Source organism: Chiloscyllium plagiosum, unplaced genomic scaffold (genome assembly GCF_037043375.1).
Source record: "Chiloscyllium plagiosum isolate Xiang-an unplaced genomic scaffold, Cpla_swu_hap1 HiC_scaffold_13, whole genome shotgun sequence".
Lineage (NCBI taxonomy): Eukaryota > Metazoa > Chordata > Chondrichthyes > Orectolobiformes > Hemiscylliidae > Chiloscyllium > Chiloscyllium plagiosum.
Genome location: NW_028270151.1, coordinates 84,214,324 through 84,239,945, shown reverse-complemented (window position 1 = coordinate 84,239,945; position 25,622 = coordinate 84,214,324). Strand labels below are relative to the sequence as shown.

Sequence of the window (25,622 nt, the reverse complement as noted above, 5' to 3'; positions counted from 1 at the left end):
CACTAACATTGACACACTCACAACCCTGCACTAACATCGACACACTCACAATCCTGCATACTAACACTGACACAATCACAATCCTGCACACTAACATTAATACACACACAAAACTGCACACTAACATTGACACAATCACAATCCAGCACACTAACACTGACACACTCACAATCCTGCACACTAACATTGACACTCACAACCCCGCAAACTAACATCGACACAATCACAACCCGCACACAGTGAAACACTCACAATCCTGCACACTAACACTGACACACTGACAATCCTGCATACTAACATTAACACACTCACAACCTGCACAGAGTGAAACACTGACATCTCTGCACACTAACACTGACACACTCACAATCCTGCACACTAACATCAACACAATCACAACCCTGCATGCTAACAGTGACACACTCACAATCCTGCACACTAACATTGACCCACTCACAAGCCTGGACATTAACACCGACACAATCACAACCCTGCACACTAACACTGACACCCTCACAACCCTGCACATTAACATTGACACTGTACAAAACTGCACACTAACACTGACACGCACACAAAACTGCACATGAACATTGACATACTCCCAAACCTGTACACTGACATTAAACACTCACAAAACTGCACCCTAACACTGACACACTCACAACCCTGCACACTAACACTGACCCATACACAAAACTGCACATTAACATCGACTCACTCACAATCCTGCACACTGACACTGACCATACACAAAACTGCCACTAACATTAACACACTCACAAAACCGCACCCTAACAGTGACGCACACAACCCTGCACACTAACACTGACACACTCACAATCCTGCACATCAAAATACTGACATACACACAAAACTGCACGTTAACATTGACACATTCACAAAACTGCACACTTACAATGACCTACACATAAATCTGCACACTTACATTGACACGCTCACAAAACTGCACAGTAATGTTAACACATTCGCAGAACTGTACACTAACCCTGACTCATACTGCATACTAACATAAAACTGCACATAAACACTGACACACACACACTCCTGCACACTAACACTGACACACTCACAATCCTGCACACTAACATTAACACACTCACAAAACTGCACACTAACACTGATGCACACACAAAAGTGCACACTAACATCGACACAATCACAACCCTGCACACTAACACTGACACACTCACAATCCTACACACTAACACTGACACACACACAAAACTGCACACTAACATCAACACAATCACAATCCTGCAGACTAACACTGACCCACTCACAATCCTGCACACTAACACTGACCACACACAAAACTGCCACTAACATTAACACACTCACAAAACTGCACCCTAACACTGACACACTCACAATCCTGCACACTAACACTGACATACTCACAAGACTGCACACTAACACTGATGCACACACAAAACTGCACACTAACATCAACACAATTACAATCCACGACACTAACACTGATACACTCACAACCCTGCAGACTAACACTGACCCACTCACAATCCTGCACACTAACACTGACCACACACAAAACTGCCACTAACATTAACACACTCACAAAACTGCACCCTAACACTGACACACTCACAACCCTGCACACTAACACTGACCCGCTCACAATCCCGCACATCAAAATACTGACTCACACACAAAACAGCACGTTAACGTCGACATGATCACAACCCTGCACACTGACACACTCACAACCCTGCACACTAACATCGACACACACACGAAACTGCACACTAACATTGATCCACACACAAAACTGCATGTTAACACTGACACACTCACAAAACTGCACACTAACAATGACCTACACACAAATCTGCACACTGACATTCACACACTCACAAAACTGCACACTAACATTAACACACTCACAGTCCTGCACACTAACATTAACACACTCACAATCTTGCACACACACAATCCTGCACACTAACATTGACACAATCACAACCCTGCACACTAACACTGACGCACGCACAATCCTGCACACCAACATTGACACACTCACAAAACTGCACACTAACACTGATGCACACCCAAAACTGCACACTAACATCGACACAATCACAAACCTGCACACTAACACTGACACACTCACAATTCTGCCCACAGTGACACAATCACAACCCTGCACACTAACATTGACACACTCACAACCCAGCACACTAACACTGACACACTCACAATCCAACACACTAACATTGACACATAATCCTGCACACTAACACTGACACACTCAATCTTGCATACTAACATTGACACAATCACAATCCTGCACATTAACATTGACACACTCACAAAACTGCACACTTAAATGACTTACACACAAATCTGCACACTTACATTGACACACTCACAAAACTGCACAGTAACGTTAACACACTCAAAATCTTGCACACACACAACCCTGCACACAAACACTGACACACTCACTACCCTGCACACTAACACTGACACTCACAATCCTGCACACTAACACTGACACTCTCAACCCTGCACACTAACATCGACACAATCACAATCCAGCACACTAACACTGACACACTCACAATTCTGCACACCAACATCAACACACTCACAATCCTGCACACTAACATCGACACAATCACAATCCTGCACACTAACACTAACACACTCACAATCCTGCACACTAACACTGACACTCTCAACCCTGCACACTAACATCGACACAATCACAACCATGCACACTAACACTGACACAGTCACAACCCTGCACACTAACATTGAGACACACACAAAACTGCACATTAACATCGACACACACAATCCTGCTCACTAACACTGACGCGCACACAATCCTGCACACTAACATTGACACACTCACAAAACTGCACACTAACACTGATGCACACCCAAAACTGCACACTAACATCGACACAATCACAAACCTGCACACTAACACTGACACACTCACAATTCTGCCCACAGTGACACACTCACAACCCTGAACACTAACATTGACACACTCACAACCTAGCACACTAACACTGACACATAATCCTGCACACTAACACTGACACACTCAATTCTGCACACTAACATTGACACAATCACAATCCTGCACATTAACATTGACAGTCACAAAACTGCACACTTAAATGACTTACACACAAATCTGCACACTTACAATGACACACTCACAAAACTGCACAGTAACGTTAACACACTCACAATCTTGCACACACACAACCCTGCACACAAACATCGACACAATCACAACCATGTACACTAACACTGACACACTCACAACCCTGCAGACTAACATTGACACACTCACAATCCTGCACACTAACATTGAGACACACACAAAACTGCACATTAACATCGACACACACAATCCTGCTCACTAACACTGACACACTCACAACCCTGCACACAGTGACACACTCACAACCCTGCACACTAACTTTGACACACTCACTACCCTGCACACTAACACTGACCCGCACACAAAACTGCACACTAACACTGACACACTCACAATCCTGCACACTAACATCAACATAATCACAACCCTGCATGCTAACACTGACACACTCACAATCCGGTACACTAACATTGACACACTCACAACCCTGGACATTAATACCGACACAATCACAACCCTGCACACTAACACTGACATGTTCACAACCCTGCACATTAACATTGACACCCTCACAAACCTGCACACTAACAGTGACATGCACACAAATCTGCACACTAACACTGACACACACACAAAACTGCACATTAACATTGACCAACTCACAATCCTGCACACATACAGTGACATGCTCACAATCCTGCACACTAACATCGACACAATCACAATCCTTCACACTAACACTGACCACACACAAAATTTCACATTAACATTGACACACTCCCAAAACTGCACACGAACATTAAACACTCACAAAACTGCACCCTAACACTGACACTCTCACAACCCTGCACACTAACACTGACCCATACACAAAACTGCACATTAATATCGACTCACTCATAATCCTGCACACTGACACTGACCACACACAAGACTGCACCCTAACACTGACACACTCACAACCCTGCACACTATCACTGACCCACTCACAAAAACTGCACATTAACATTTATCCACACCCAAAACTGCACATTAATATTGACACACTCACAAAACTGCACACTATCAATGATCTACACACAAATCTGCACACTTACATTGACACACTCACAAAACTGCACGCTAACGCATTCACAGAACTGCACAATAACACTGACCCATACATAAAACTGCACACTAACATTAACACACTCACAATCCTGCACATTAACATCAACACAATCACAACCCTGCACACTACCACTGACACACTCACAACCCTGCACACTAACATTAACACACTCACAATCCTGCACACTAACATTGACACACACACAATCCTGCACACTAACAATGACGCACACACAAAACAGCACACTAACAGCGACACAATCACAACCCTGCACACTAACACTGACACACTCACAATCCTGCACAGTGACACACTCACAATCCTGCACACTAACACTGACCCATTTACAATCCAGCACACTAATATTAACTCACTCACAATCCTGCACACTAACATTGACACACACACAAAACTGCACGTTAACATTGAAACACACACAACCCTGCACACTAACATCGACACAATCACAACCCTGCACACTACCACTGACACACTCACAACCCTGCACACTAACATCGACACAATCACAACCCTGCACACTAACACTGACACACTCAAAACCTTGCACACTAACATCGACACAATCACAACCCTGCACACTAACATTGACACACTCAAAACCCTGCACTCTAACACTGACACACTCACAACCCTGCACACTAACACCGACACACTCACAAAACTGCACACTAACACTGACACGACACACTCACATCACAGTAATACAGACACACTCACAATCCTGCTCACTAACGCTGACACACTCACAAACCTGCACACTAATACTGACACACTCACAAACCTGCTCACTAACACTGACATGGGCACACTCACATCACACTAACGCTGACACACTCACAAACCTAAACACTGACACTGACATGGGCACACTCACATCACATTAACACTGACACACTCACAAACCTGAACACTGACACTGACATGGGCACACTCACATCACACTATTACAGACACATTCACAAACCTGCTCACTAACACAGACGTGGGCATACTCACATCACACTATTACTGACACACTCACAAACCTGCTCACTAACACTAACATGGGCACACTTACATCACACTAACGCTGACACACTTAGAAACCTGCTCACTAACACTGACATGGGCACACTCACATCACACTAACGCTGACACATTCACAAACCTGCTCATTAACACTGACATGGGCACACTCACATCACATGATTACTGACACACTCACAAACCTGATCACTAACACTGACATGGGCACAGTCACATCACACTAATGCTGACACACTCGCAAACCTGAACACTGACACAGACATGGGCACACTCACATCACACTAATACTCACACACTCACAAACCTGCTCACTAACACTGACATGGGCACACTCACATCACATTAATATTGACACACTCACAAACCTGCTCACTAACACTGACATGGGCACACTCACATCACACTATTACTGACACACTCACAAAACTGCTCACTAACACTGACATGGGCACACTTACATCACACTAACGCTGACACACTTACAAACCTGCTCACTAACACTGACATGGGCACACTCACATCACACTAACACTGACACACTTACAAACCTGCTCACTAACACTGACATGGGCACACTCACATCACACTAACGCTGACACACTCACAAACCTGCTCACTAACACTGACATGGGCACACTCACATCATATGATTACTGACACACTCACAAACCTGTTCACTAACACTGATATGGACACACTCACATCACACTAATGCTGACACACTCGCAAACCTGAACACTGACACAGACATGGGCACACTCACATCACATTAATACTGACACACTCACAAACCTATCACACTGACACTAACACACCCACTGTCCATAACACGAACACTGACACACTCAGTCTATCATACTAACACTGACACACCCACTCTCCATAACACTAACACTGTCACACACATTCTATCACACTGACACACCCACTGTCCATAACACTAACACTGACACACTCGCACTATCACACTGACACACCCACTCCCCATAACACTAACACTGACACACTCGCTCTATCACACTGACACTGACACACCCACTGTCCATAACACTAACACTGACACACTCAGTCTATCACACTAGCACTGACACACCCACTGCCCATAACACTAACACTGCCACACTCAGTCTATCACACTAGCACTGACACACCCACTGCCCATAACACTAACACTGACACATTCAGTCTATCACATTAACACTGACACACCCACTGCCCATAACACCAACACTGACACACTCAGTCTATCACACTGACACTGACACACCCACTGCCCATAACACCAACACTGACACACTCAGTCTATCACACTAGCACTGACACACCCACTGCCCATAACACTAACACTGACACACTCAGTCTATCACACCAGCACTGACACACCCACTGCCCATAACACTAACACTGACACATTCAGTCTATCACATTAACACTGACAACCCACTCTCCATAAAAAACACTGACACACTCAGTCTGTCACACTGACACACCCCCTGCCCATAACACTGACACTGACACACTCAGTCTGTCACACTAGCACTGACACACCCACTGCCCATAACACTAACACTGACACATTCAGTCTATCACATTAACACTGACACACCCACTGTCCATAACACTAACACTGACACACTCGCACTATCACACTGACACACCTACTGCCCATAACACTAACACTGACACACTCGCTCTATCACGCTGACACTGACACACCCACTGTCCATAACACTAACATTGACACACTCGCACTATCACACTGACACTGACACACCCACTCCCCATAACACTAACACTGACACACTCGCTCTATCACGCTGACACTGACACACCCACTCCCCATAACACTAACACTGACACACTCGCTCTATCACGCTGACACTGACACACCTACTGCCCATAACACTAACCCTGATGCACTCAGTCTATCAAACTGACACACCCACTTTTCATGACACACCCACTGTCCATAACAATAATACTGACACACTCAGTCTATCACACTGACATTGACACACCCACTGCCCATAACACTAACACTGTCACACTCAATCTATCACACTTACACTGACACACCCACTGTCCGTAACACTAACACTGACACACTCAGTTTATCACACTAACACTGACACACCCACTGTCCATAACACTAACACTGACACACTCAGTCTATCACACTGACACTGACACACCCACTGTCCATAACACTGACACACTCAGTCTATCACACTTACACTGACACACCTACTGTCCATAACGCTAACACACCCACTGTCCATAACACTAACACTGACACACTCAGTCTATCACACTGACACTGACACACTCAGTCTGTCACACTGACATTGACACACTCAGCCTATCACACTAGCACTGACACACTCAGTCCATAACACTAACACTGACAACCCACTGTCCATAACACTAACACACTCAGTCCATCACACTGAAACTGACACACCCACTGTCCATAACACTAACACTGACACACTCAGTCTATCACATTAACACTGACACAGTCTAGCACACTGACACTGACACACCCACTGTCCATAACACCAACACTGACACACTCAGTCTATCACACTAACACTGACACACTCAGTCTATCACACTGACACTGACACATCCACTGTCCATAACACTAACACTGACACACTCAGTCTATCACACTGACACTGACACACTCACTGTCCATAACACTAACACTGACACAGTCTATCACATTAACACTGACACACCCACTGTCCATAACACTAACACTGACACACTCAGTCTATCATATTAACACCGACACACCCACTGTCCATAACACTAACACTGACACACTCAGTCTATCACATTAACACTGACACACCCACTGTCCATAACACTAATACTGACACACTCAGTCTATCACACTGACACTGACACGCCCACTGTCCATAACACCAACACTGACACACTCAGTCTATCACATTAACACTGACACGCCCACTGTCCATAACACCAACACTGACACACTCAGTCTATCACATTAACACTGACACACCCACTGTCCATAACACCAACACTGACACACTCAGTCTATCACATTAACACTGACACAGTCTATCACACTGACACTGACACACCCACTGTCCATAACACCAACACTGACACACTCAGTCTATCACATTAACACTGACACACCCACTGTCCATAACACCAACACTGACACACTCAGTCTATCACATTAACACTGACACACCCACTGTCCATAACACCAACACTGACACACTCAGTCTATCACACTAGCACTGACACAGTCTAGCACACTGACACACCCACTGTCCATAACACCAACACTGACACACTCAGTCTATCACACTAGCACTGACACAGTCTAGCACACTGACACTGACACACCCACTGTCCATAACACCAACACTGACACACTCAGTCTATCACATTAACACTGACACAGTCTAGCACACTGACACTGACACACCCACTGTCCATAACACTAACACTGACACACTCAGTCTATCACATTAACACTGACACACCCACTGTCCATAACACTAACACTGACACACTCAGTCTATCACATTAACACTGACAACAGTCTAGCACACTGACACTGACACACCCACTGTCCATAACACTAACACTGACACACTCAGTCTATCACACTAGCACTGACACACCCACTGTCCATATTACTAACACTGACACACTCAGTCTATCATCCTGACACTGACACACTCAATCACACTGACACACCCACTGTCCATAACACTAACACTCTCAGTCTAGCACACTGACACACCCACTGTCCATAACACGAACACTGATACACGCAGTCTTTCACACTGACACTGACACACTCAGTCTATCATCCTGACACTGACACACTCAATCACACTGACACTGACACACCCACTGCCCGTAACATGAACACGACACACTCAGTCTATCACACTGACACTGACGCACTCACTGACCATAATACTAACACTGACACACTCAGTCTATCACACTGACACTGACACACCCACTGCCCATAACACTAACACTGACACACTCAGTCTATCACACTAGCACTGACACACCCACTGCCCATAACACTAACACTGACACACACAGTCTATCACACTAGCACTGACACACCCACTGCCCATAACACTAACACTGACACACACAGTCTATCACACTAGCACTGACACACCCACTGCCCATAACACTAACACTGACACATTCAGTCTATCACATTAACACTGACACACCCACTGTCCATAACACTAACACTGACACACTCAGTCTATCACACTGGCACTGACACACCCACTCTCCATAACACTAACACTGTCACACACATTCTATCATACTGACACACCCACTGTCCATAACACTAACACTGACACACTCAGTCTATCACACTAACACTGACACACTCAGTCTATCACACTGACACTGACACACCCACTGTCCATAACACCAAAACTGACACACTCAGTCTATCACACTAACACTGACACACTCAGTCTATCACACTGACACTGACACATCCACTGTCCATAACACTAACACTGACACACTCAGTCTATCACACTGACACTGACACACCCACTGTCCATAACACTAACACTGACACACTCAGTCTATCATATTAACACTGACACACCCACTGTCCATAACACTAACACTGACACACTCAGTCTATCACACTGACACGCTCACTGTCCATAACACCAACACTGACACACTCAGTCTATCACATTAACACTGACACGCCCACTGTCCATAACACCAACACTGACACACTCAGTCTATCACACTGACACTGACGCACCCACTCTCCATAACACCAACACTGACACACTCAGTCTATCACATTAACACTGACATGCCCACTGTCCATAACACCAACACTGACACACTCAGTCTATCACATTAACACTGACACACCCACTGTCCATAACACCAACACTGACACACTCAGTCTATCACATTAACACTGACACAGTCTAGCACACTGACACTGACACACCCACTGTCCATAACACTAACACTGACACACTCAGTCTATCACACTAGCACTGACACACCCACTGTCCATAATACTAACACTGACACACTCAGTCTATCATCCTGACACACTCAATCACACTGACACACCCACTGTCCATAACACTAACACGCTCAGTCTAGCACACTGACACACCCACTGTCCATAACACGAACACTGATACACGCAGTCTTTCACACTGACACTGACACACTCAATCACACTGACACTGACACACCCACTGCCCATAACACTAACACGACACACTCAGTCTATCACACTGACACTGACGCACTCACTGTCCATAACACTAACACTGACACACTCAGTCTATCACACTGACACTGACACACCCACTGCCCATAACACTAACACTGACACACTCAGTCTATCACACTAGCACTGACACACCCACTGCCCATAACACTAACACTGACACACACAGTCTATCACATTGGCACTGACACACCCACTGCCCATAACACTAACACTGACACACACAGTCTATCACACTAGCACTGACACACCCACTGCCCATAACACTAACACTGACACATTCAGTCTATCACATTAACACTGACACACCCACTGTCCGTAACACCAACACTGACACACTCAGTCTATCACACTAGCACTGACACACCCACTGCCCATAACACTAACACTGCCACACTCAGTCTATCACACTAGCACTGACACACCCACTGCCCATAACACTAACACTGACACATTCAGTCTATCACATTAACACTGACACACCCACTGCCCATAACACTAACACTGACACATTCAGTCTATCACACCAGCACTGACACACCCACTGCCCATAACACCAACACTGACACACTCAGTCTATCACACCAGCACTGACACACCCACTGCCCATAACACTAACACTGACACATTCAGTCTATCACATTAACACTGACAACCCACTCTCCATAAAAAACACTGACACACTCAATCTGTCACACTGACACACCCCCTGCCCATAACACTGACACTGACACACTCAGTCTGTGACACTAGCACTGACACACCCACTGCCCATAACACTAACACTGACACATTCAGTCTATCACATTAACACTGACACACCCACTGTCCATAACACCAACACTGACACACTCAGTCTATCACACTAGCACTGACACACCCACTGCCCATAACACTAACACTGACACACTCAGTCTATCACACTAGCACTGACACACCCACTGCCCATACACTAACATTGACACATTCAGTCTATCACATTAACACTGACACACCCACTGTCCATAACACCAACACTGACACACTCAGTCTATCACACTGACACTGACACTGACACACCCACTGCCCATAACACCAACACTGACACACTCAGTCTATCACACTAGTACTGACACACCCACTGCCCATAACACTAACACTGACACACTCAGTCTATCACACTAGCACTGACACACCCACTGCCCATAACACTAACACTGACACATTCAGTCTATCACATTAACACTGACAACCCACTCTCCATAAAACTAACACTGACACACTCAGTCTGTCACACTGACACACCCCCCTGCCCATAACACTGACACTGACACTGACACACTCAGTCTGTCACACTGACACTGACACACCCACTCTCCATAACACTAACACTGACACACTCAGTCTATCACACTGACACTCCCACTCTCCATAACACTAACACACTCAATCACACTGACACACTCAGTCTATCACACTAGCACTGACACACCCACTGTCCATAACACTAACACTCAGTCTACCGTACTGACACACCCACTGTGCATAAAACTAACACTGACACACTCAGTCCTCACACTGACACACCCACTGTGCATAACACTAACACTGACACACTCAGTCTATCACACTGACACACCCAATGTCCATAACACTAACACTGACACACTCAGTCCTCACACTGACACACCCACTCTCCATAACACCAACACTGACACACTCAGTCTATCACATTAACACTGACACACCCACTGTGCATAAAACTAACACTGACACACTCAGTCTGTCACACTGACACACCCCCTGCCCATAACACTGACACTGACACACTCAGTCTGTCACACTGACACTGACACACCCACTCTCCATAACACTAACACTGACACACTCAGTCTATCACACTGACACTGACACACCCACTCTCCATAACACTAACACTGACACACTCAATCACACTGACACACTCAGTCTATCATACTAGCACTGACACACCCACTGTCCATAACACTAACACTCAGTCTACCGTACTGACACACCCACTGTGCATAAAACTAACACTGACACACTCAGTCCTCACACTGACACACCCACTGTGCATAACACTAACACTGACACACTCAGTCTATCACACCCAATGTGCATAACACTAACACTGACACACTCAGTCCTCACACTGACACTGACACACCCAATGTCCATAACACTAACACTGACACACTCAGTCTACCGCACTGACACTGACACACCCACTGTGCATAAAACTAACACTGACACACTCACAGACCATGAGACTAATGAAGGGCTTTCCTGATGAAGGGCTTCTGCCCGAATTGTCGATTCTCCTGATCCTCAGATGCTGCCTGACCTGCTGTGCTTTTCCAGCGCCACACTCTCGATTCTGATCTCCAGCATCTGCAGTCCTCACTTTCTCCTAATGTTGACATACCCCTAGACCATCGCACGAACACACACCAACAATCCATCAAACGAACACTGTCACTCCCACAATCCATCAGACAAATGTTGACACATTCACAGTCAGTCACACTCATTTACACACTCACAGTCTGTTACACAATCACGGACACACCCACAGTCCATTACAGTAACATTGGCATGCCCAATGTGTTAGTGACATTCTCCCCCTGTATCTTAATCCCTGCCACATTCCCTTCTCCAGAGCCTTACCCACCTTCCTGTGGCTTAACCCTCTCCCAGGCCACATCCTCTCAGTGAGCACCCAGTCGCTCCCCCACTCTCTCCCCCTGGGGCTGTATCCTCCTGGGGCTCTCCCCCAATCCCTCCCCCGGGGTCTCTCTTGCCCCACGGGCTTCTCTCCCCGACCCTCCCCCTTGGGCTCACTCTCTCCCCCCGGGGTTCTCTCCTTCTTTATCTCCCGGGTCTCTGTCCTCCTCTCTCTCCCTGAGACTCTCTCCCCCTCTCTGTCCCTGAGACTCTCTCGCTCTCCCTGGGGCTCTCTCTCTGGGACTCTCTCTCTCTGGGACTCTCTCTCCCTGGGACTCTCTCTCCCTGGGACTCTCTCTCCCTGGGACTCTCTCCCCCTCTCCCTGATGCTGTCTTCCCCCTCTCTCCCTGGTGGCTCCCTCATCCCTCTCTCTCCCTCCTTTCTCTCCCTTCCCCCCCCCCCTCTCTCCCTCCTTCCCCTCCCCCCTCCCTCCTTCCCCCCCTCTCTCCCTCCTTCCCCCCCCACCTCTCTCTCCCTCCTTCCCCCCCCTTCCCCCCCCTCTCTCCCTCCTTCCCCCCATCTCTCTCTCCCTCCTTCCCCCACACCTCTCTCTCCCTCCTTCCCCCACACCTCTCTCTCCCTCCTTCCCCCCCCTCTCTCCCTCCTTCCCCCCCTCTCTCTCCCTCTCCCCCCCTCTCTCCCTTCCCCCCCCCTCTCTCCCTTCTTCCCCCCCTCTCTCTCCCTCCTTCCCCCCGTCTCTATCCCTCCTTACCCCCCCTCTCCCTCCTTCCCCCCCACCTCTCTCTCCCTCCTTCCCCCCTCTCTCTCTCCATCCCCCCCCTCTCCCTCCTTCCCCCCTCTCTCTTCCTCCTTCCCCCCTCCCTCACCCTCCCTTCCCCCTCCCTCTCCCTCCTTCCCCCTACCCCTCCCCTCCTTTCCCCCCCACCTTCCATCCCCCCCCACCTCACTCCCCTCCAACCCCCCCTCTCTCCCTCCATCCCCCCTCTCTCTCTCCCACCCTCCCCCCACCACACTCCCACCTTCCCCCCTCTCTCCCTCCATCCCCCCTCCTCTCACTCTCCCACCTTCCCCCACCCCTCTCACTCCACCTTCCCCTCTCCCTCCTTCCCCCCTCTCCCCCTCCTTCCCCCCTCCCTCCTTCACCCCCTCCATCACCCCCTCCCACCTTCCCCCCCACCTTCCCCCCCCTCCTTCCCCCCACCTCTCTCTCCCTCCTTCCCCCCTCTCTCTCCCTCCTTCCCCCCTCTCTCACCCTCCTTCCCCCTCCTCCTCTCTCCCTCCTTCCCCCCCTCCCTCTCCCTCCTTCCCCCTCCACTCTCTCTCCCTCCTTCCCCCCCTCCCTCACCCTCCTTCCCCCTCCTCTCTCTCTCCATCCTTTCCCCCCCCCTCCCTCCTTCCCCCCATCTCACCCCTCCTTCCCCCCCCCTCTCTCCCTCCTCGCCCCCCTCTCTCCCTCCTCGCCCCCCTCTCTCCCTCCTTCCCCCCCCACTCTCTCTCCCTCCTCCCCCCCTCTCTCACTCCCTCCATCCCCCCACTCTCCCACCTCCCCCACCACTCTCTCTCCCACCAACCCCCCTCTCCCTCCTCCCCCCCTACACCCCAACCTTCCCCCCCACACCCCCACCAACCCCCCAACACACACCCACCAACCCCCCCCACCCAACCCCCCAACTCACTCCCACCAACCCCCCAACACACACCCTCCACCCCCCACCAACCCCCCTCACACTCCCACCAACCCCCCCCCCCACCTCCCCCACACTCTCCACCCCCCCCCCCCCACCCCCACCCTCCTCCCCCCCCACCCCACACCCCCCCCACACCCCCCCACCCCCCCCCCCCCCCACCATCCCCCCCAACTCCTCACCTCCTTCCCCCCCATCCCCCCCCTCCTTCCCCCCTTCTCTCTCCCTCCTTCCCCTTCTCTCTCCTCCTCCCCCCCACCCCCTCCCTCCTCCCCCCACCCTCTCCCACCTCCCCCCACCCTCTCCCACCTTCCCCCCCTCCTCTCTCCCTCCTCCCCCCCTCCCACCATCCCCCCCACCTCTCCCCTCCTTCCCCCCCCCTCTCCCACCTCCCCCCCCCTCTCTCACCCTCCTTCCCCCCCCCCTCTCACTCCCTCCTTCCCCCCCCCTCTCTCACCCACCATCCCCCCCCTCTCTCTCCCTCCTTCCCCCCCCCTCTCTCCCTCCTTCCCCCCCCTCCCCCACCTTCCCCCCCCTCACTCCCTCCTTCCCCCCCTCTCTCCCTCCATCCCCCCCCCCCACTCCCTCCTTCCCCCCCCTCTCTCCCTCCTCCCCCCCCCCTCTCTCCCTCTCTCCCCCCCCCTCTCCCTCTCCCCCCTCTCCCTCTCTCCCCCCCCTCCTCTCTCCCCCCCCCTCTCTCCCCCCCCTCTCCCTCTCCCCCCCTCTCCCTCTCTCCCCCCCCTCCCTCTCCCCCCCCTCTCCCTCTCTCTCCTCCCTCTCTCCCCCCCCTCTCCCTCTCTCCCCCCCCCTCCCTCTCCCCCCCCTCTCCCTCTCTCCCTCCCCTCTCCCCCTCTCCCCTCCCCCTCTCCCCCCCCCTCTCCCCCTCTCCCCCCCCCCTCTCCCCCCCTCTCCCCCCCTCTCCCTCGCTCCCCCCCCTCTCCCTCTCTCCCCCCCCCCTCTCCCTCTCCCCCCCCTCTCCCCCCCCTACTACCCTCTCTCCCCCCCCCTCTCCCTCTCCCCCCCTCTCTCCCCCCCCTCCCTCTCTCCCCCCGCTCTCTCTCCCCCCCCCTCTCTCCCCCCCCTCTCCCTCTCCCCCCCCTCCCTCTCTCCCCCCCTCTCCCTCTCTCCCCCCCCCTCCCTCTCCCCCCCCTCTCCCCCCCTCCCTCTCTCCCCCCCCCCTCCCTCTCCCCCCCCTCTCTCTCCCCCCCCTCTCTCCCCCCCCTCTCCCTCTCTCCCCCCCCCTCCCTCTCCCTCTCTCCCCCCCTCTCCCCTCTCCTCCCCTCCCTCTCCCCCCCCCTCTCCCTCTCTCCCCCCCTCTCCCTCTCTCCCCCCCTCCCCCCCCCTCTCCCTCCCTCCCCCCCCCTCTCCCTCTCTCCCCCCCCTCTCCCTCTCTCCCCCCCCTCTCCCTCTCTCCCCCCCCCTCTCCCTCTCTCCCCCCCCCTCTCCCTCTCTCCCCCCCCTCTCCCTCTCTCCCCCCCTCTCCCTCTCCCCCCCTCTCCCTCTCCCTCTCTCCCCCCCCTCTCCCTCTCCCTCTCTCCCCCCCCTCTCCCTCTCTCCCCCCCCTCTCCCTCTCCCCCCCCTCTCCCTCTCCCTCTCTCCCCCCCCTCTCCCTCTCTCCCCCCTCTCCCTCTCTCCCCCCCTCTCCCTCTCTCCCCCCCCTCTCCCTCTCTCCCCCCCCTCTCCCTCTCTCCCCCCCCTCCCTCTCTCCCCCCCCCTCTCCCTCTCTCCCCCCCCCTCTCCCTCTCTCCCCCCCCTCTCCCTCTCCCCCCCCTCTCCCTCTCCCTCTCTCCCCCCCCTCTCCCTCTCCCTCTCTCCCCCCCCTCTCCCTCTCTCCCCCCCTCTCCCTCTCCCCCCCCTCTCCCTCTCCCTCTCTCCCCCCCCCTCCCTCTCCCCCCCCTCTCCCTCTCTCCCCCTCTCCCTCTCTCCCCCCCTCTCCCTCTCTCCCCCCCCCTCTCCCTCTCTCCCCCCCCTCTCCCCCTCTCCCCCCCCTCTCCCCCTCTCCCCCCCCTCTCTCTCTCTCCCCCCCCTCTCCCTCTCTCCCCCCCCCTCTCCCTCTCTCCCCCCCCCTCTCCCTCTCTCCCCCCCCCTCTCCCTCTCTCCCCCCCCTCTCCCTCTCTCCCCCCCCCTCTCCCTCTCTCCCCCCCCTCTCCCTCTCTCCCCCCCCCCTCCCTCCCTCTCTCCCCCCCCTCTCCCTCTCTCCCCCCCCCCTCTCCCTCTCTCCCCCCCCCCTCCCTCTCTCCCCCCCCCCTCCCTCTCTCCCCCCCCCCCTCTCCCTCTCTCCCCCCCCCCTCTCCCTCTCCCCCCCCCCCTCTCCCTCTCTCCCCCCCCCTCTCCCTCTCTCCCCCCCCCCCTCTCCCTCTCTCCCCCCCCCTCTCCCTCTCTCCCCCCCCCCCTCTCCCTCTCTCCCCCCCCCCTCTCCCTCTCTCCCCCCCCCCTCTCCCTCTCTCCCCCCCCCCCTCTCCCTCTCTCCCCCCCCCCCTCTCCCTCTCTCCCCGATGCCCACACGCCTTGCCCGGGGACTGGGTACCAGTGCCCTCACCTCCCGGTCATGCTGCTGGTGGCCGGTTCCCCGCTCTCCCCGTCCTTGGGCAGCTCGCGGAGCTGCAGCAGAGTCTGGAGCAAGTGTTTCCAACCCAAAAAAGGAGGGATCGGAGCGGCGCTGCTTGGCAGACGGTCGGTCCGCCCTCCCTCCCCAGACACGGGGCTGCGATAAACAGCGCAGGTTTCCCCTGAGCCAGGCTCTGCTGGGAGTCCCTGACAAAGCGCCTTCTCCCTGCTGGGATCTGCAAGCGCCGTCCCAGCAGAGCTCCAGCAGCTGGGGAGGGGGAAGATGTTAACCGTGTCTGCTCTGGGGTAATGTCAGGGATTGATCATGGGGCAACTCAAACCCACGGGCAGGAGGAGCTGCCCCCTCCACGGGGCCGAGTGCCCCCCCCTCTCCGGGGGCACTCACACATCAGCCTGGCTCCCCACCCCCCCCCCCTTCAAACCCCCTTTCAGCTCTCACACAGGGGTGGCTGGGGGGTGCACAGCGTCACAGGAGGTCAGAGCTGGGCTGTTCTGAGCCGGGCTGAGCTGTATACTGGACTAGGCTATACTGGTCTGAACTGTACTGGTCTGAGCTGTGCTGGTCTGTTCTGTGCTGGGCTGAGCTGTACTGGACTATGCTATACTGGTTTGAACTGTACTGGTCTAAGCCATGCTGGTCTCTTCTGAGCTGAGCTGTACTGGACTAAGCTATACTGGTCTGGGCTGTGCTGGTCTGTTCTGAGCTGGGCTGTGCTGGGCTGAGCTGTACTGGTCTGAACTGTGCTGGTCTGAGCCGTGCTCGTCTGTTCTGAGCTGAGCTGTACTGGACGAAGCTATACTGGTCTGAGCTGTGCTGGTCTGTTCTGAGCTGGGCTGAGCTGTACTGGACTAAGCTATACTGGTCTGAACTGTACTGGTCTGAGCTGTGCTGGTCTGTTCTGTGCTGGGCTGAGCTGTACTGGACTATGCTATACTGGTTTGAACTGTACTGGTCTAAGCCATGCTGGTCTGTTCTGAGCTGAGCTGTACTGGACTAAGCTATACTGGTCTGGGCTGTGCTGGTCTGTTCTGAGCTGGGCTGTACTGGGCTGAGCTGTACTGGTCTGAACTGTGCTGGTCTGAGCTGTACTGGTCTGTTCTGAGCTGAGCTGTACTGGACGAAGCTATACTGGTCTGAGCTGTGCTGGTCTGTTCTGAGCTGTACTGGACTAAGTTATACTGGTCTGAGCCGTGCTGGTCTGTCCTGAGCTGAGCTGTACTGGACTAAGCTATACTGGTCTGAGCTGTGCTGGTCTGTTCTGAGCTGTACTGGACTAAGCTATACTGGTCTGAACTGTACTGGTCTGAGCCGTGCTGATCTGGGCTTGGCTTGGCTGGGCTGGGCTGGGCTGGTCTGAGCTGTACTGGACTGGACTGAGCTGTACTGGTCTGAGCCGTGCTGGTCTGGGCTGAGCTGGGATTGGCTGTGCTGGTCTGGGCTGAGCTGTACTGGACTAAGCTGTACTGGTCTGGGCTGAGCTGGGCTGTGCTGTGCTAAGCTGGATGTGCTGGGCAATGCCGGGCTGTGCTGGACTGTGCCAGGCTGTGCTGAGCTGTCTGGTTTGGGCTGTGCTGGTCTCGTCTGTCAAGATTAGAGTGGTGCTGGAAAAGAGTAGATGTTTCGGGCAAAAGCCCTTCATCAGGAATTCCCTTCATCAGAACCTTCCTGATGAAGGACTTTTGCCTGAAACGTCGATTTTCCTGCTCCTCGGATGCTGCCTGAACTGCTATGCTTTTCCAGCACCACTCTAATCTTGACTCTGATCTCCAGCATCTGCAGCCCTCACTTTTGCCTGGTCTCAGCTGTGTTGTACCATCCTGTGCTAAGCTAGGCTGTGCTAGGCTGCACTGGTCTGTACAGGGCTGTGCTGGGCTGCACTGATCTGTGCTGAGCTGAGCTGGCCTGTGCTGAGCTGGGCTGTACTGGTCTGTCCTGGGCTGAGCTGGACTATGCTGAGCAGGGCTGTGCTGGGCTGTGCTGGACTGTGCTGAGTTGGGCTGTACTGGTCTGTGGTGGGCTGAGCTGGGCTGTACTGGTCTGTCCTGGGAAAAAGTGAAGACTGCAGATGCTGGAGATCAGAGCTGAAAAATGTGTTGCTGGAAAAGCGCAGCAGGTCAGGCAGCACCCAAGGAGCAGGAGAATCGACGTTTCGGGCGTAAGCCCTTCTTCAGGAATGAGGAGGGTGTGCCAAGCAGGCTAAGATAAAGGGGAGGGAGGCGGGACTTGGGGGAGGGGCGTTGGGAATGCGATAGATGGAAGGAGGTTAAGGTGAGGGTGATAGGCCGGAGAGGGGGTGGGGGCGGAGAGGTCAGAAAGAAGATTGCAGGTCAAGAAAGCAGTGCTGAGTCTGAGGGTTGGGACTGAGATGAGGTTGGGGGAGGGGAAATGAGAAAGCTGGAGAAATCCGCATTCATCCCTTGTGGTTGGAGGGTTCCTAGGCGGAAGATGAGGCGCTCTTCCTTCAGGCGTCGTGTTGCCATGGTCTGCCGATGGAGGAGTCCAAGGACCTGCATGTCCTTGGCGGAGTGGGAGGGGGGAGTTAAAGTGGGTAAAAACTGCAGATGCTGGAAACCAGATTCTGGATTAGTGGTGCTGGAAGAGCACAGCAGTTCAGGCAGCATCCGAGGAGCAGCAAAATCGACGTTTCGGGCAAAAGCCCTTCATCAGGAATACAAGCAGAGAGCCTGAAGCGTGGAGAGATAAGCTAGGGAAGGATGGGGGTGGGGAGAAAGTAGCATAGAGTACAATGGGTGAGTGGGGGAGGAGATGAAGGTGATAGGTCAGGGAGGAGGGTGGAGTGGATAGGTGGAAAAGGAGATAGGCAGGTAGGACAAGTCCGGACAAGTCATGGGGACAGTGCTGAGCTGGAAGTTTGGAACTGGGGTGAGGTGTGGGAAGAGGAAATAAAGAAACTGGTGAAGTCCACATTGATGCCCTGGGGTTGAAGTGTTCCAAGGCGGAAGATGAGGCGTTCTTCCTCCAGGCGTCTGGTGGTGAGGGAGCAGCAGTGAAGGAGGCCCATGACCTCCATGTCCTCGGCAGAGTGGGAGGGGGAGTTGAAATGTTGAGCCACAGGGCGGTGTGGTTGATTGGTCCGGGTGTCCCGGAGATGTTCCCTAAAGCACTCTGCTAGGAGGCGCCCAGTCTCCCCGACCGCATCGGGAGCAACGGATACAATAAATGATATTAGTGGATGTGCAAGTAAAACTTTGATGGATGGGGAAGGCTCCTTTAGGGCCTTGGATGGAGGTGAGGGAGGAGGTGTGGGCACAGGTTTTGCAGTTCCTGCGGTGGCAGGGGAAAGTGCCAGGATGGGAGGGTGGGTCGTGGGGGGGGCGTGGATCTGACCAGGTAGTCACGGAGGGAACGGTCTTTGCGGAAGGCGGAAAAGGGTGGGGAGGGAAATCTATTCCTGGTGGTGGGGTCCGTTTGGAGGTGGCGGAAATGTCGGCGGATGATTTGGTTTATGCGAAGGTTGGTAGGGTGGAAGGTGAACACCAGGAGCGGTCTGTCCTTGTTACGGTTGGACGGGTGGGGTCTGAGGGCGGAGGTGCGGGATGTGGACGAGATGCGTTGGAGGGCATCTTTAACCACATGGGAAGGGAAATTGCGGTCTCTAAAGAAGTAGGCCATCTGGTGTGTTCTGTGGTGGAACTGGTCCTCCTGGGAGCAGATACGGCGGAGGCGGAGGTATTGGGAATACGGGATGGCATTTTTGCAAGAGGTAGCTGTGGGAGTCGGTGGGTTTGTAAAAAATGTCAGTGTCAAGTTGGTCGTCACTGATGGAGATGGAGAGGTCCAGGAAGGGGAGGGAGGTGTCAGAGATGGTCCAGGTAAATTTAAGGTCAGGGTGGAATGTGTCGGTGAAGTTGATGAATTGCTCAACCTCCTCGCGGGAGCACGAGGTGGCGCCAATGCAGTCATCAATGTAGCGGAGGAAGAGGTGGGGAGTGGTGCCGGTGTAATTACGGAAGATCAACTGTTCTACGTAGCCAACAAAGAGACAGGCATAGCTGGGGCCCATACGTGTGTCCATGGCTACCCCTTTGGTCTGGAGGAAGTGGGAGGATTCAAAGGAGAAATTGTAAAGGATGAGGACCAGTTCGGCCAAACGAATGAGAGTGTCGGTGGAGGAGTACTGTTGGGAACGTCGGGAGAGAAAAAAACGGAGGGCTTGGAGGCCCTGGTGATGGCGGATGGAGGTGTAGAGGGATTGGATATCCATGGTGAAGATGAGGCGTTGGGGGTCTGGGAAACGGAAGTCTTGGAGGAGGTGGAGGGCGTGGGTGGTGTCTCGAATGTATGTGGGGAGTTCCTGGACTAGGGGGGATAGGACAGTGTCGAGGTAGGTAGAGATGAGTTCAGTGGGGCAGGAGCATGCTGAGACAATGGGTCGGCCAGGGTGGTCAGGCTTGTGGATCTTGGGAAGGAGGTAGAACCGGGCAGTGCGGGGTTCCCGGACTACGAGGTTGGAAGCTGTGGGTGGGAGATCTCCTGAGGTGATGAGGTTCTGTATGCTCTGGGAGATGATGGTTTGGTGATGGGGGTAGGGTCATGGTCGAGGGGGCGGTAGGAAGAGGTGTTCTCGAGTTGACGTTTGACTTCAGTGGTGTAGAGGTCAGTGCGCCAGACTACCACTGCGCCCCCTTTATCTGCTGGCTTGATGGTGAGGTTGGGATTGGAGCAGAGGGATTGGAGGGCTGCGCGTTGTGAGGGTGAGAGGTTGGAGTGGGGGAGGGGGGTAGACAGGTTGAGGCGGTTAATGTCCCGGTGGCAGTTGGAAATGAAGAGGTCGAGGGCAGGTAATAGGCCAGCGCGGGGTGTCCAGGTGGATCCAGTGTGTTGGAGGTGGGCGAAGGGGTCCTCGGAAGGTGGCCGGGAGTCCTGATTGTGAAAGTAAGCTCGGAGGCGGAGGCGACAGAAGAATTGTTCGACGTCACGGCGTGTATTAAATTCATTGATGCGTGGACGGAGGGGGATGAAGGTGAGTCCTTTGCTGAGGACTGATCGTTCGTCCTCAGTGAGGGGAAGGTCTGGGGGGATGGTGAAAACTCGGTGTTAAAGTGTTCAGCCACGGGGTGGTTGGGTTGGTTGGTCCAGGTGTCCCAGAGGTGTTCTCTGAAACGTTCTGCAAGTAGGCAGCCTGTCTCCCCAATATAGAGGAGGCCACATCGTGTGCAGCGGATGCAGTAAATGATGTGTGTGGAGGTGCAGATGAATTTGTGACGGATATGGAAGGCTCCATTGGGGCCTTGGAGGGAAGTAATGGGGGAGGTGTGGGCGCAAGTTTTGCATTTCTTGCGGTTGCAGGGGAATTGCCGGAAATGGAGGTTGGGTTGGTGGGGGGTGTGGACCTGACGAGGGAGTCGCGGAGGGAGTGGCCTTTCCGAAACGCTGATAGGGGAGGGGAGGGAAATATATCCCTGGTGGTGGGATCTGGCTGGTCTGTCCTGGGCTGAGCTGGACTGCGGAGTTGGGCTGTATTGGTCTGTGCTGTGCTACTCCAGCCCATCAGTGCACCTGAGGTGCTTGCCTGATTGTGTAGGTGCACACTGAACACAGGCAGAGAGTAGCTCAGAATGGAAGGTGTTGTTGTGAGTACCCTGGACTCTCCTTCAGCCCACTCCCATTGTTGTATGTGAAGGGTTTACCAACACTCTGCTAACGGACAGGGCACCGGATACAGACTTACACCTCACACATCACACCAAAACTACTAGTCATTGTCACAGGGATCTCTGCCCCTACATAGGGGCTGACATGAGGAAAAACTTTGTTACAAACAGCCCTTCAAGGTGATAGTGTGGTCATACCAAAGAACATCAGTTATAGCATCTTTACCTCTGATTAAAGAGGAGCACTGGTCATAGAGTGGGATTCCTGTAGGGTTACTCCTGTGGGGTTTGACTCAAGAAGGTAGAAGACAGAGGGTGGTGGTGGAGGGTTGTTTTTCAGACTGGAGGCCTGTGACCAGTGGAGTGCCACAAGGATCGGTGCTGGGTCCACTACTTTTTGTCATTTATATAAATGATTTGGATGTGAACATTGGAGGTATAGTTGGTAAGTTTGAAGATGACACTAAAATTGGAGGTGTAGTGGACAGCGAAGAAGGTTACTTCAAAGCACAATGGGATCTTGATCAGATGGGCCAATGGGCTGAGGAGTGGCAGATGGGGTTCAATTTAGACAAATGCGAGGTGCTCCATTTTGGAAAGGCAAATCAGAGCACAACTTATGCACTTAATGGTAAGGTCCTGAGGAGTGCTGCTGAACAAAGAGTCCTTGGAGTGCAGGTTCATAGCTCCTTGAAAGTGGAGTCGCAGGTAGATCGGATATTGAAGAAGGTGTTTGGAATGCTTGCCTTTATTGGTCAGAGTATTGAGTACAGGAGTTGGGAGGTCATGTTGCGGCTGGACAGGACATTGGTTGGGCCACTGTTGGAATATTGCGTGCAATTCTGGTCTCCCTCCTATCAGAAAGATGTTGTGAAACTTGAAAGGGATTTACAAGGATGTTGCCAGGGTTGGAGAGGTTGAGCTTTAGAGAGAAGCTGAACAGGGAGGTGGGGGAGTCCAGAACTTGAGGGCATAGGTTTGAAGGGAGAGGGGAAAGATATATAAGGGACCTACGGGGCAACTTTTTCACACAGAGGGTGGTGTGTGTGAAGCGAGCTGCCAAAGGAATTGTTGGAGACTGGTCCAACTGCAACATTTAAAAGGCATCTGGATAGGTGTATGAATAGGAAGTGTTTACAGGGATATGGGCCAAGTGCTGGCAGATGGAACTAGATCGGGTTGGGATATCTGATCGGCATGGACGGGTTGGATCGAAGGGTTTGTTTCTGTGCTGTCCATCTCTATGACTCTATGAGGAGAGATTGTGGAGGCTGCACCAGTTTTCTGTGGATTTTAGAGGAATAAGTGGTGATGATATGAAATTCTTACAGGGCATGATGGGCTGGAAAGCTCCCCATTTAGAAGGCAGTGTCTCAGAAGGAGAGGGAGGCTGTTTAGGCCTGAGATGAGGCAGGATGTCCATGCTCAGAGACTGGTGAATGTTTGGAATTCTCTGCTCCAGACTCACTCATTAAGGGTAAAAACCAAAGGAACTGCAGATGCTGTGAATCAGAAACAAAGACAGAAACATTTGGAAAAGCTGAGCAGGTCTGGCAGCACCTGTGGAGTGAAATCAGAGTTAACTTTTTGGGTTGAGTAATCCTTCCCTTAAAAGCTTTTCCAGCAATTTTTGTCTTTGTTTCAGTCACAGAGGGTGTTCAGCTGAGACTGAGAAATCTCTAAAAACTGACGATATGAAGTGATATGGGGAGAGAGTGGGGAAACAGCGTCAATATAGATCATCAGCCATGATTGACTCAATGACTGAACACGCTTGGTGAGCTGGTCTACTCTTGCTCCCATTTCCCATTAAAAGGAACTAGATCACAGCTTAAATTGCAGGGAAATAGGGACAAATGGGACTGACTGGATTTCTCAACAAATGGCCTCTTACTGTGTCATAACGAAATTGGATCTCCAGGTTGTTCAGCTCCAGTATTTAATTAAACCGTGGCTGATTTATGCCTTAACTCCATTTTCCTCTATCAATACAATGCAATTTCAGAAGGAAATTTCAATCGACCCCTAAGATCCACAGTCTTTGGGGGGAGGAGGCAGTCCCCTCGTTTTCAATCCCCTTCTGTATGGAGAAGGGTCTCCTCATTCCATGTCTAAAGTATCTGATTAAGAGTAATTCGGTGACCCCTTTTCCAGGGGTTGGCATTCCTGTTCAAGCGGATTTAACAGAGTGGAGGGGTCATTAGACTTTGCTCCATTGAAAACAACCTTTAACTAAAAATCCTAGATGAAGGGTCAGAGCCTTCTTGCGTCCCACAGAATTGGGGGGGGGACAATGATCAAGAAACAATCTCAGATGACGCCCAGCTTCAGTTGCCAAAAGACTCCTTTAAAATGAAGCCTCAATGATGAAAATCATTCAGTCATAGAGATGTCAGCATGGAAGCAGACCCTTCAGTCCAACTCATCCATGCCGACCTGAT

At 52.3% G+C, this 25,622-nt stretch overlaps 1 protein-coding gene across 1 annotated transcript in view; it reads right to left on the bottom strand.

The window, feature by feature from the left end:
* The window catches only part of LOC122555716 (LIM and senescent cell antigen-like-containing domain protein 2), a 223,146-nt gene extending 205,334 nt beyond the window's left edge, over positions 1 to 17,812 (bottom strand). The window contains exon 1 of the mRNA XM_043701764.2: positions 17,537 to 17,812. Within this exon, the coding sequence (XP_043557699.1) occupies positions 17,537 to 17,547 (11 nt within the window). The 5' untranslated portion in view covers positions 17,548 to 17,812. The remainder of the gene's footprint in view (positions 1 to 17,536) is intronic.
* Between the last annotated feature and the right edge of the window lie 7,810 nt (positions 17,813 to 25,622).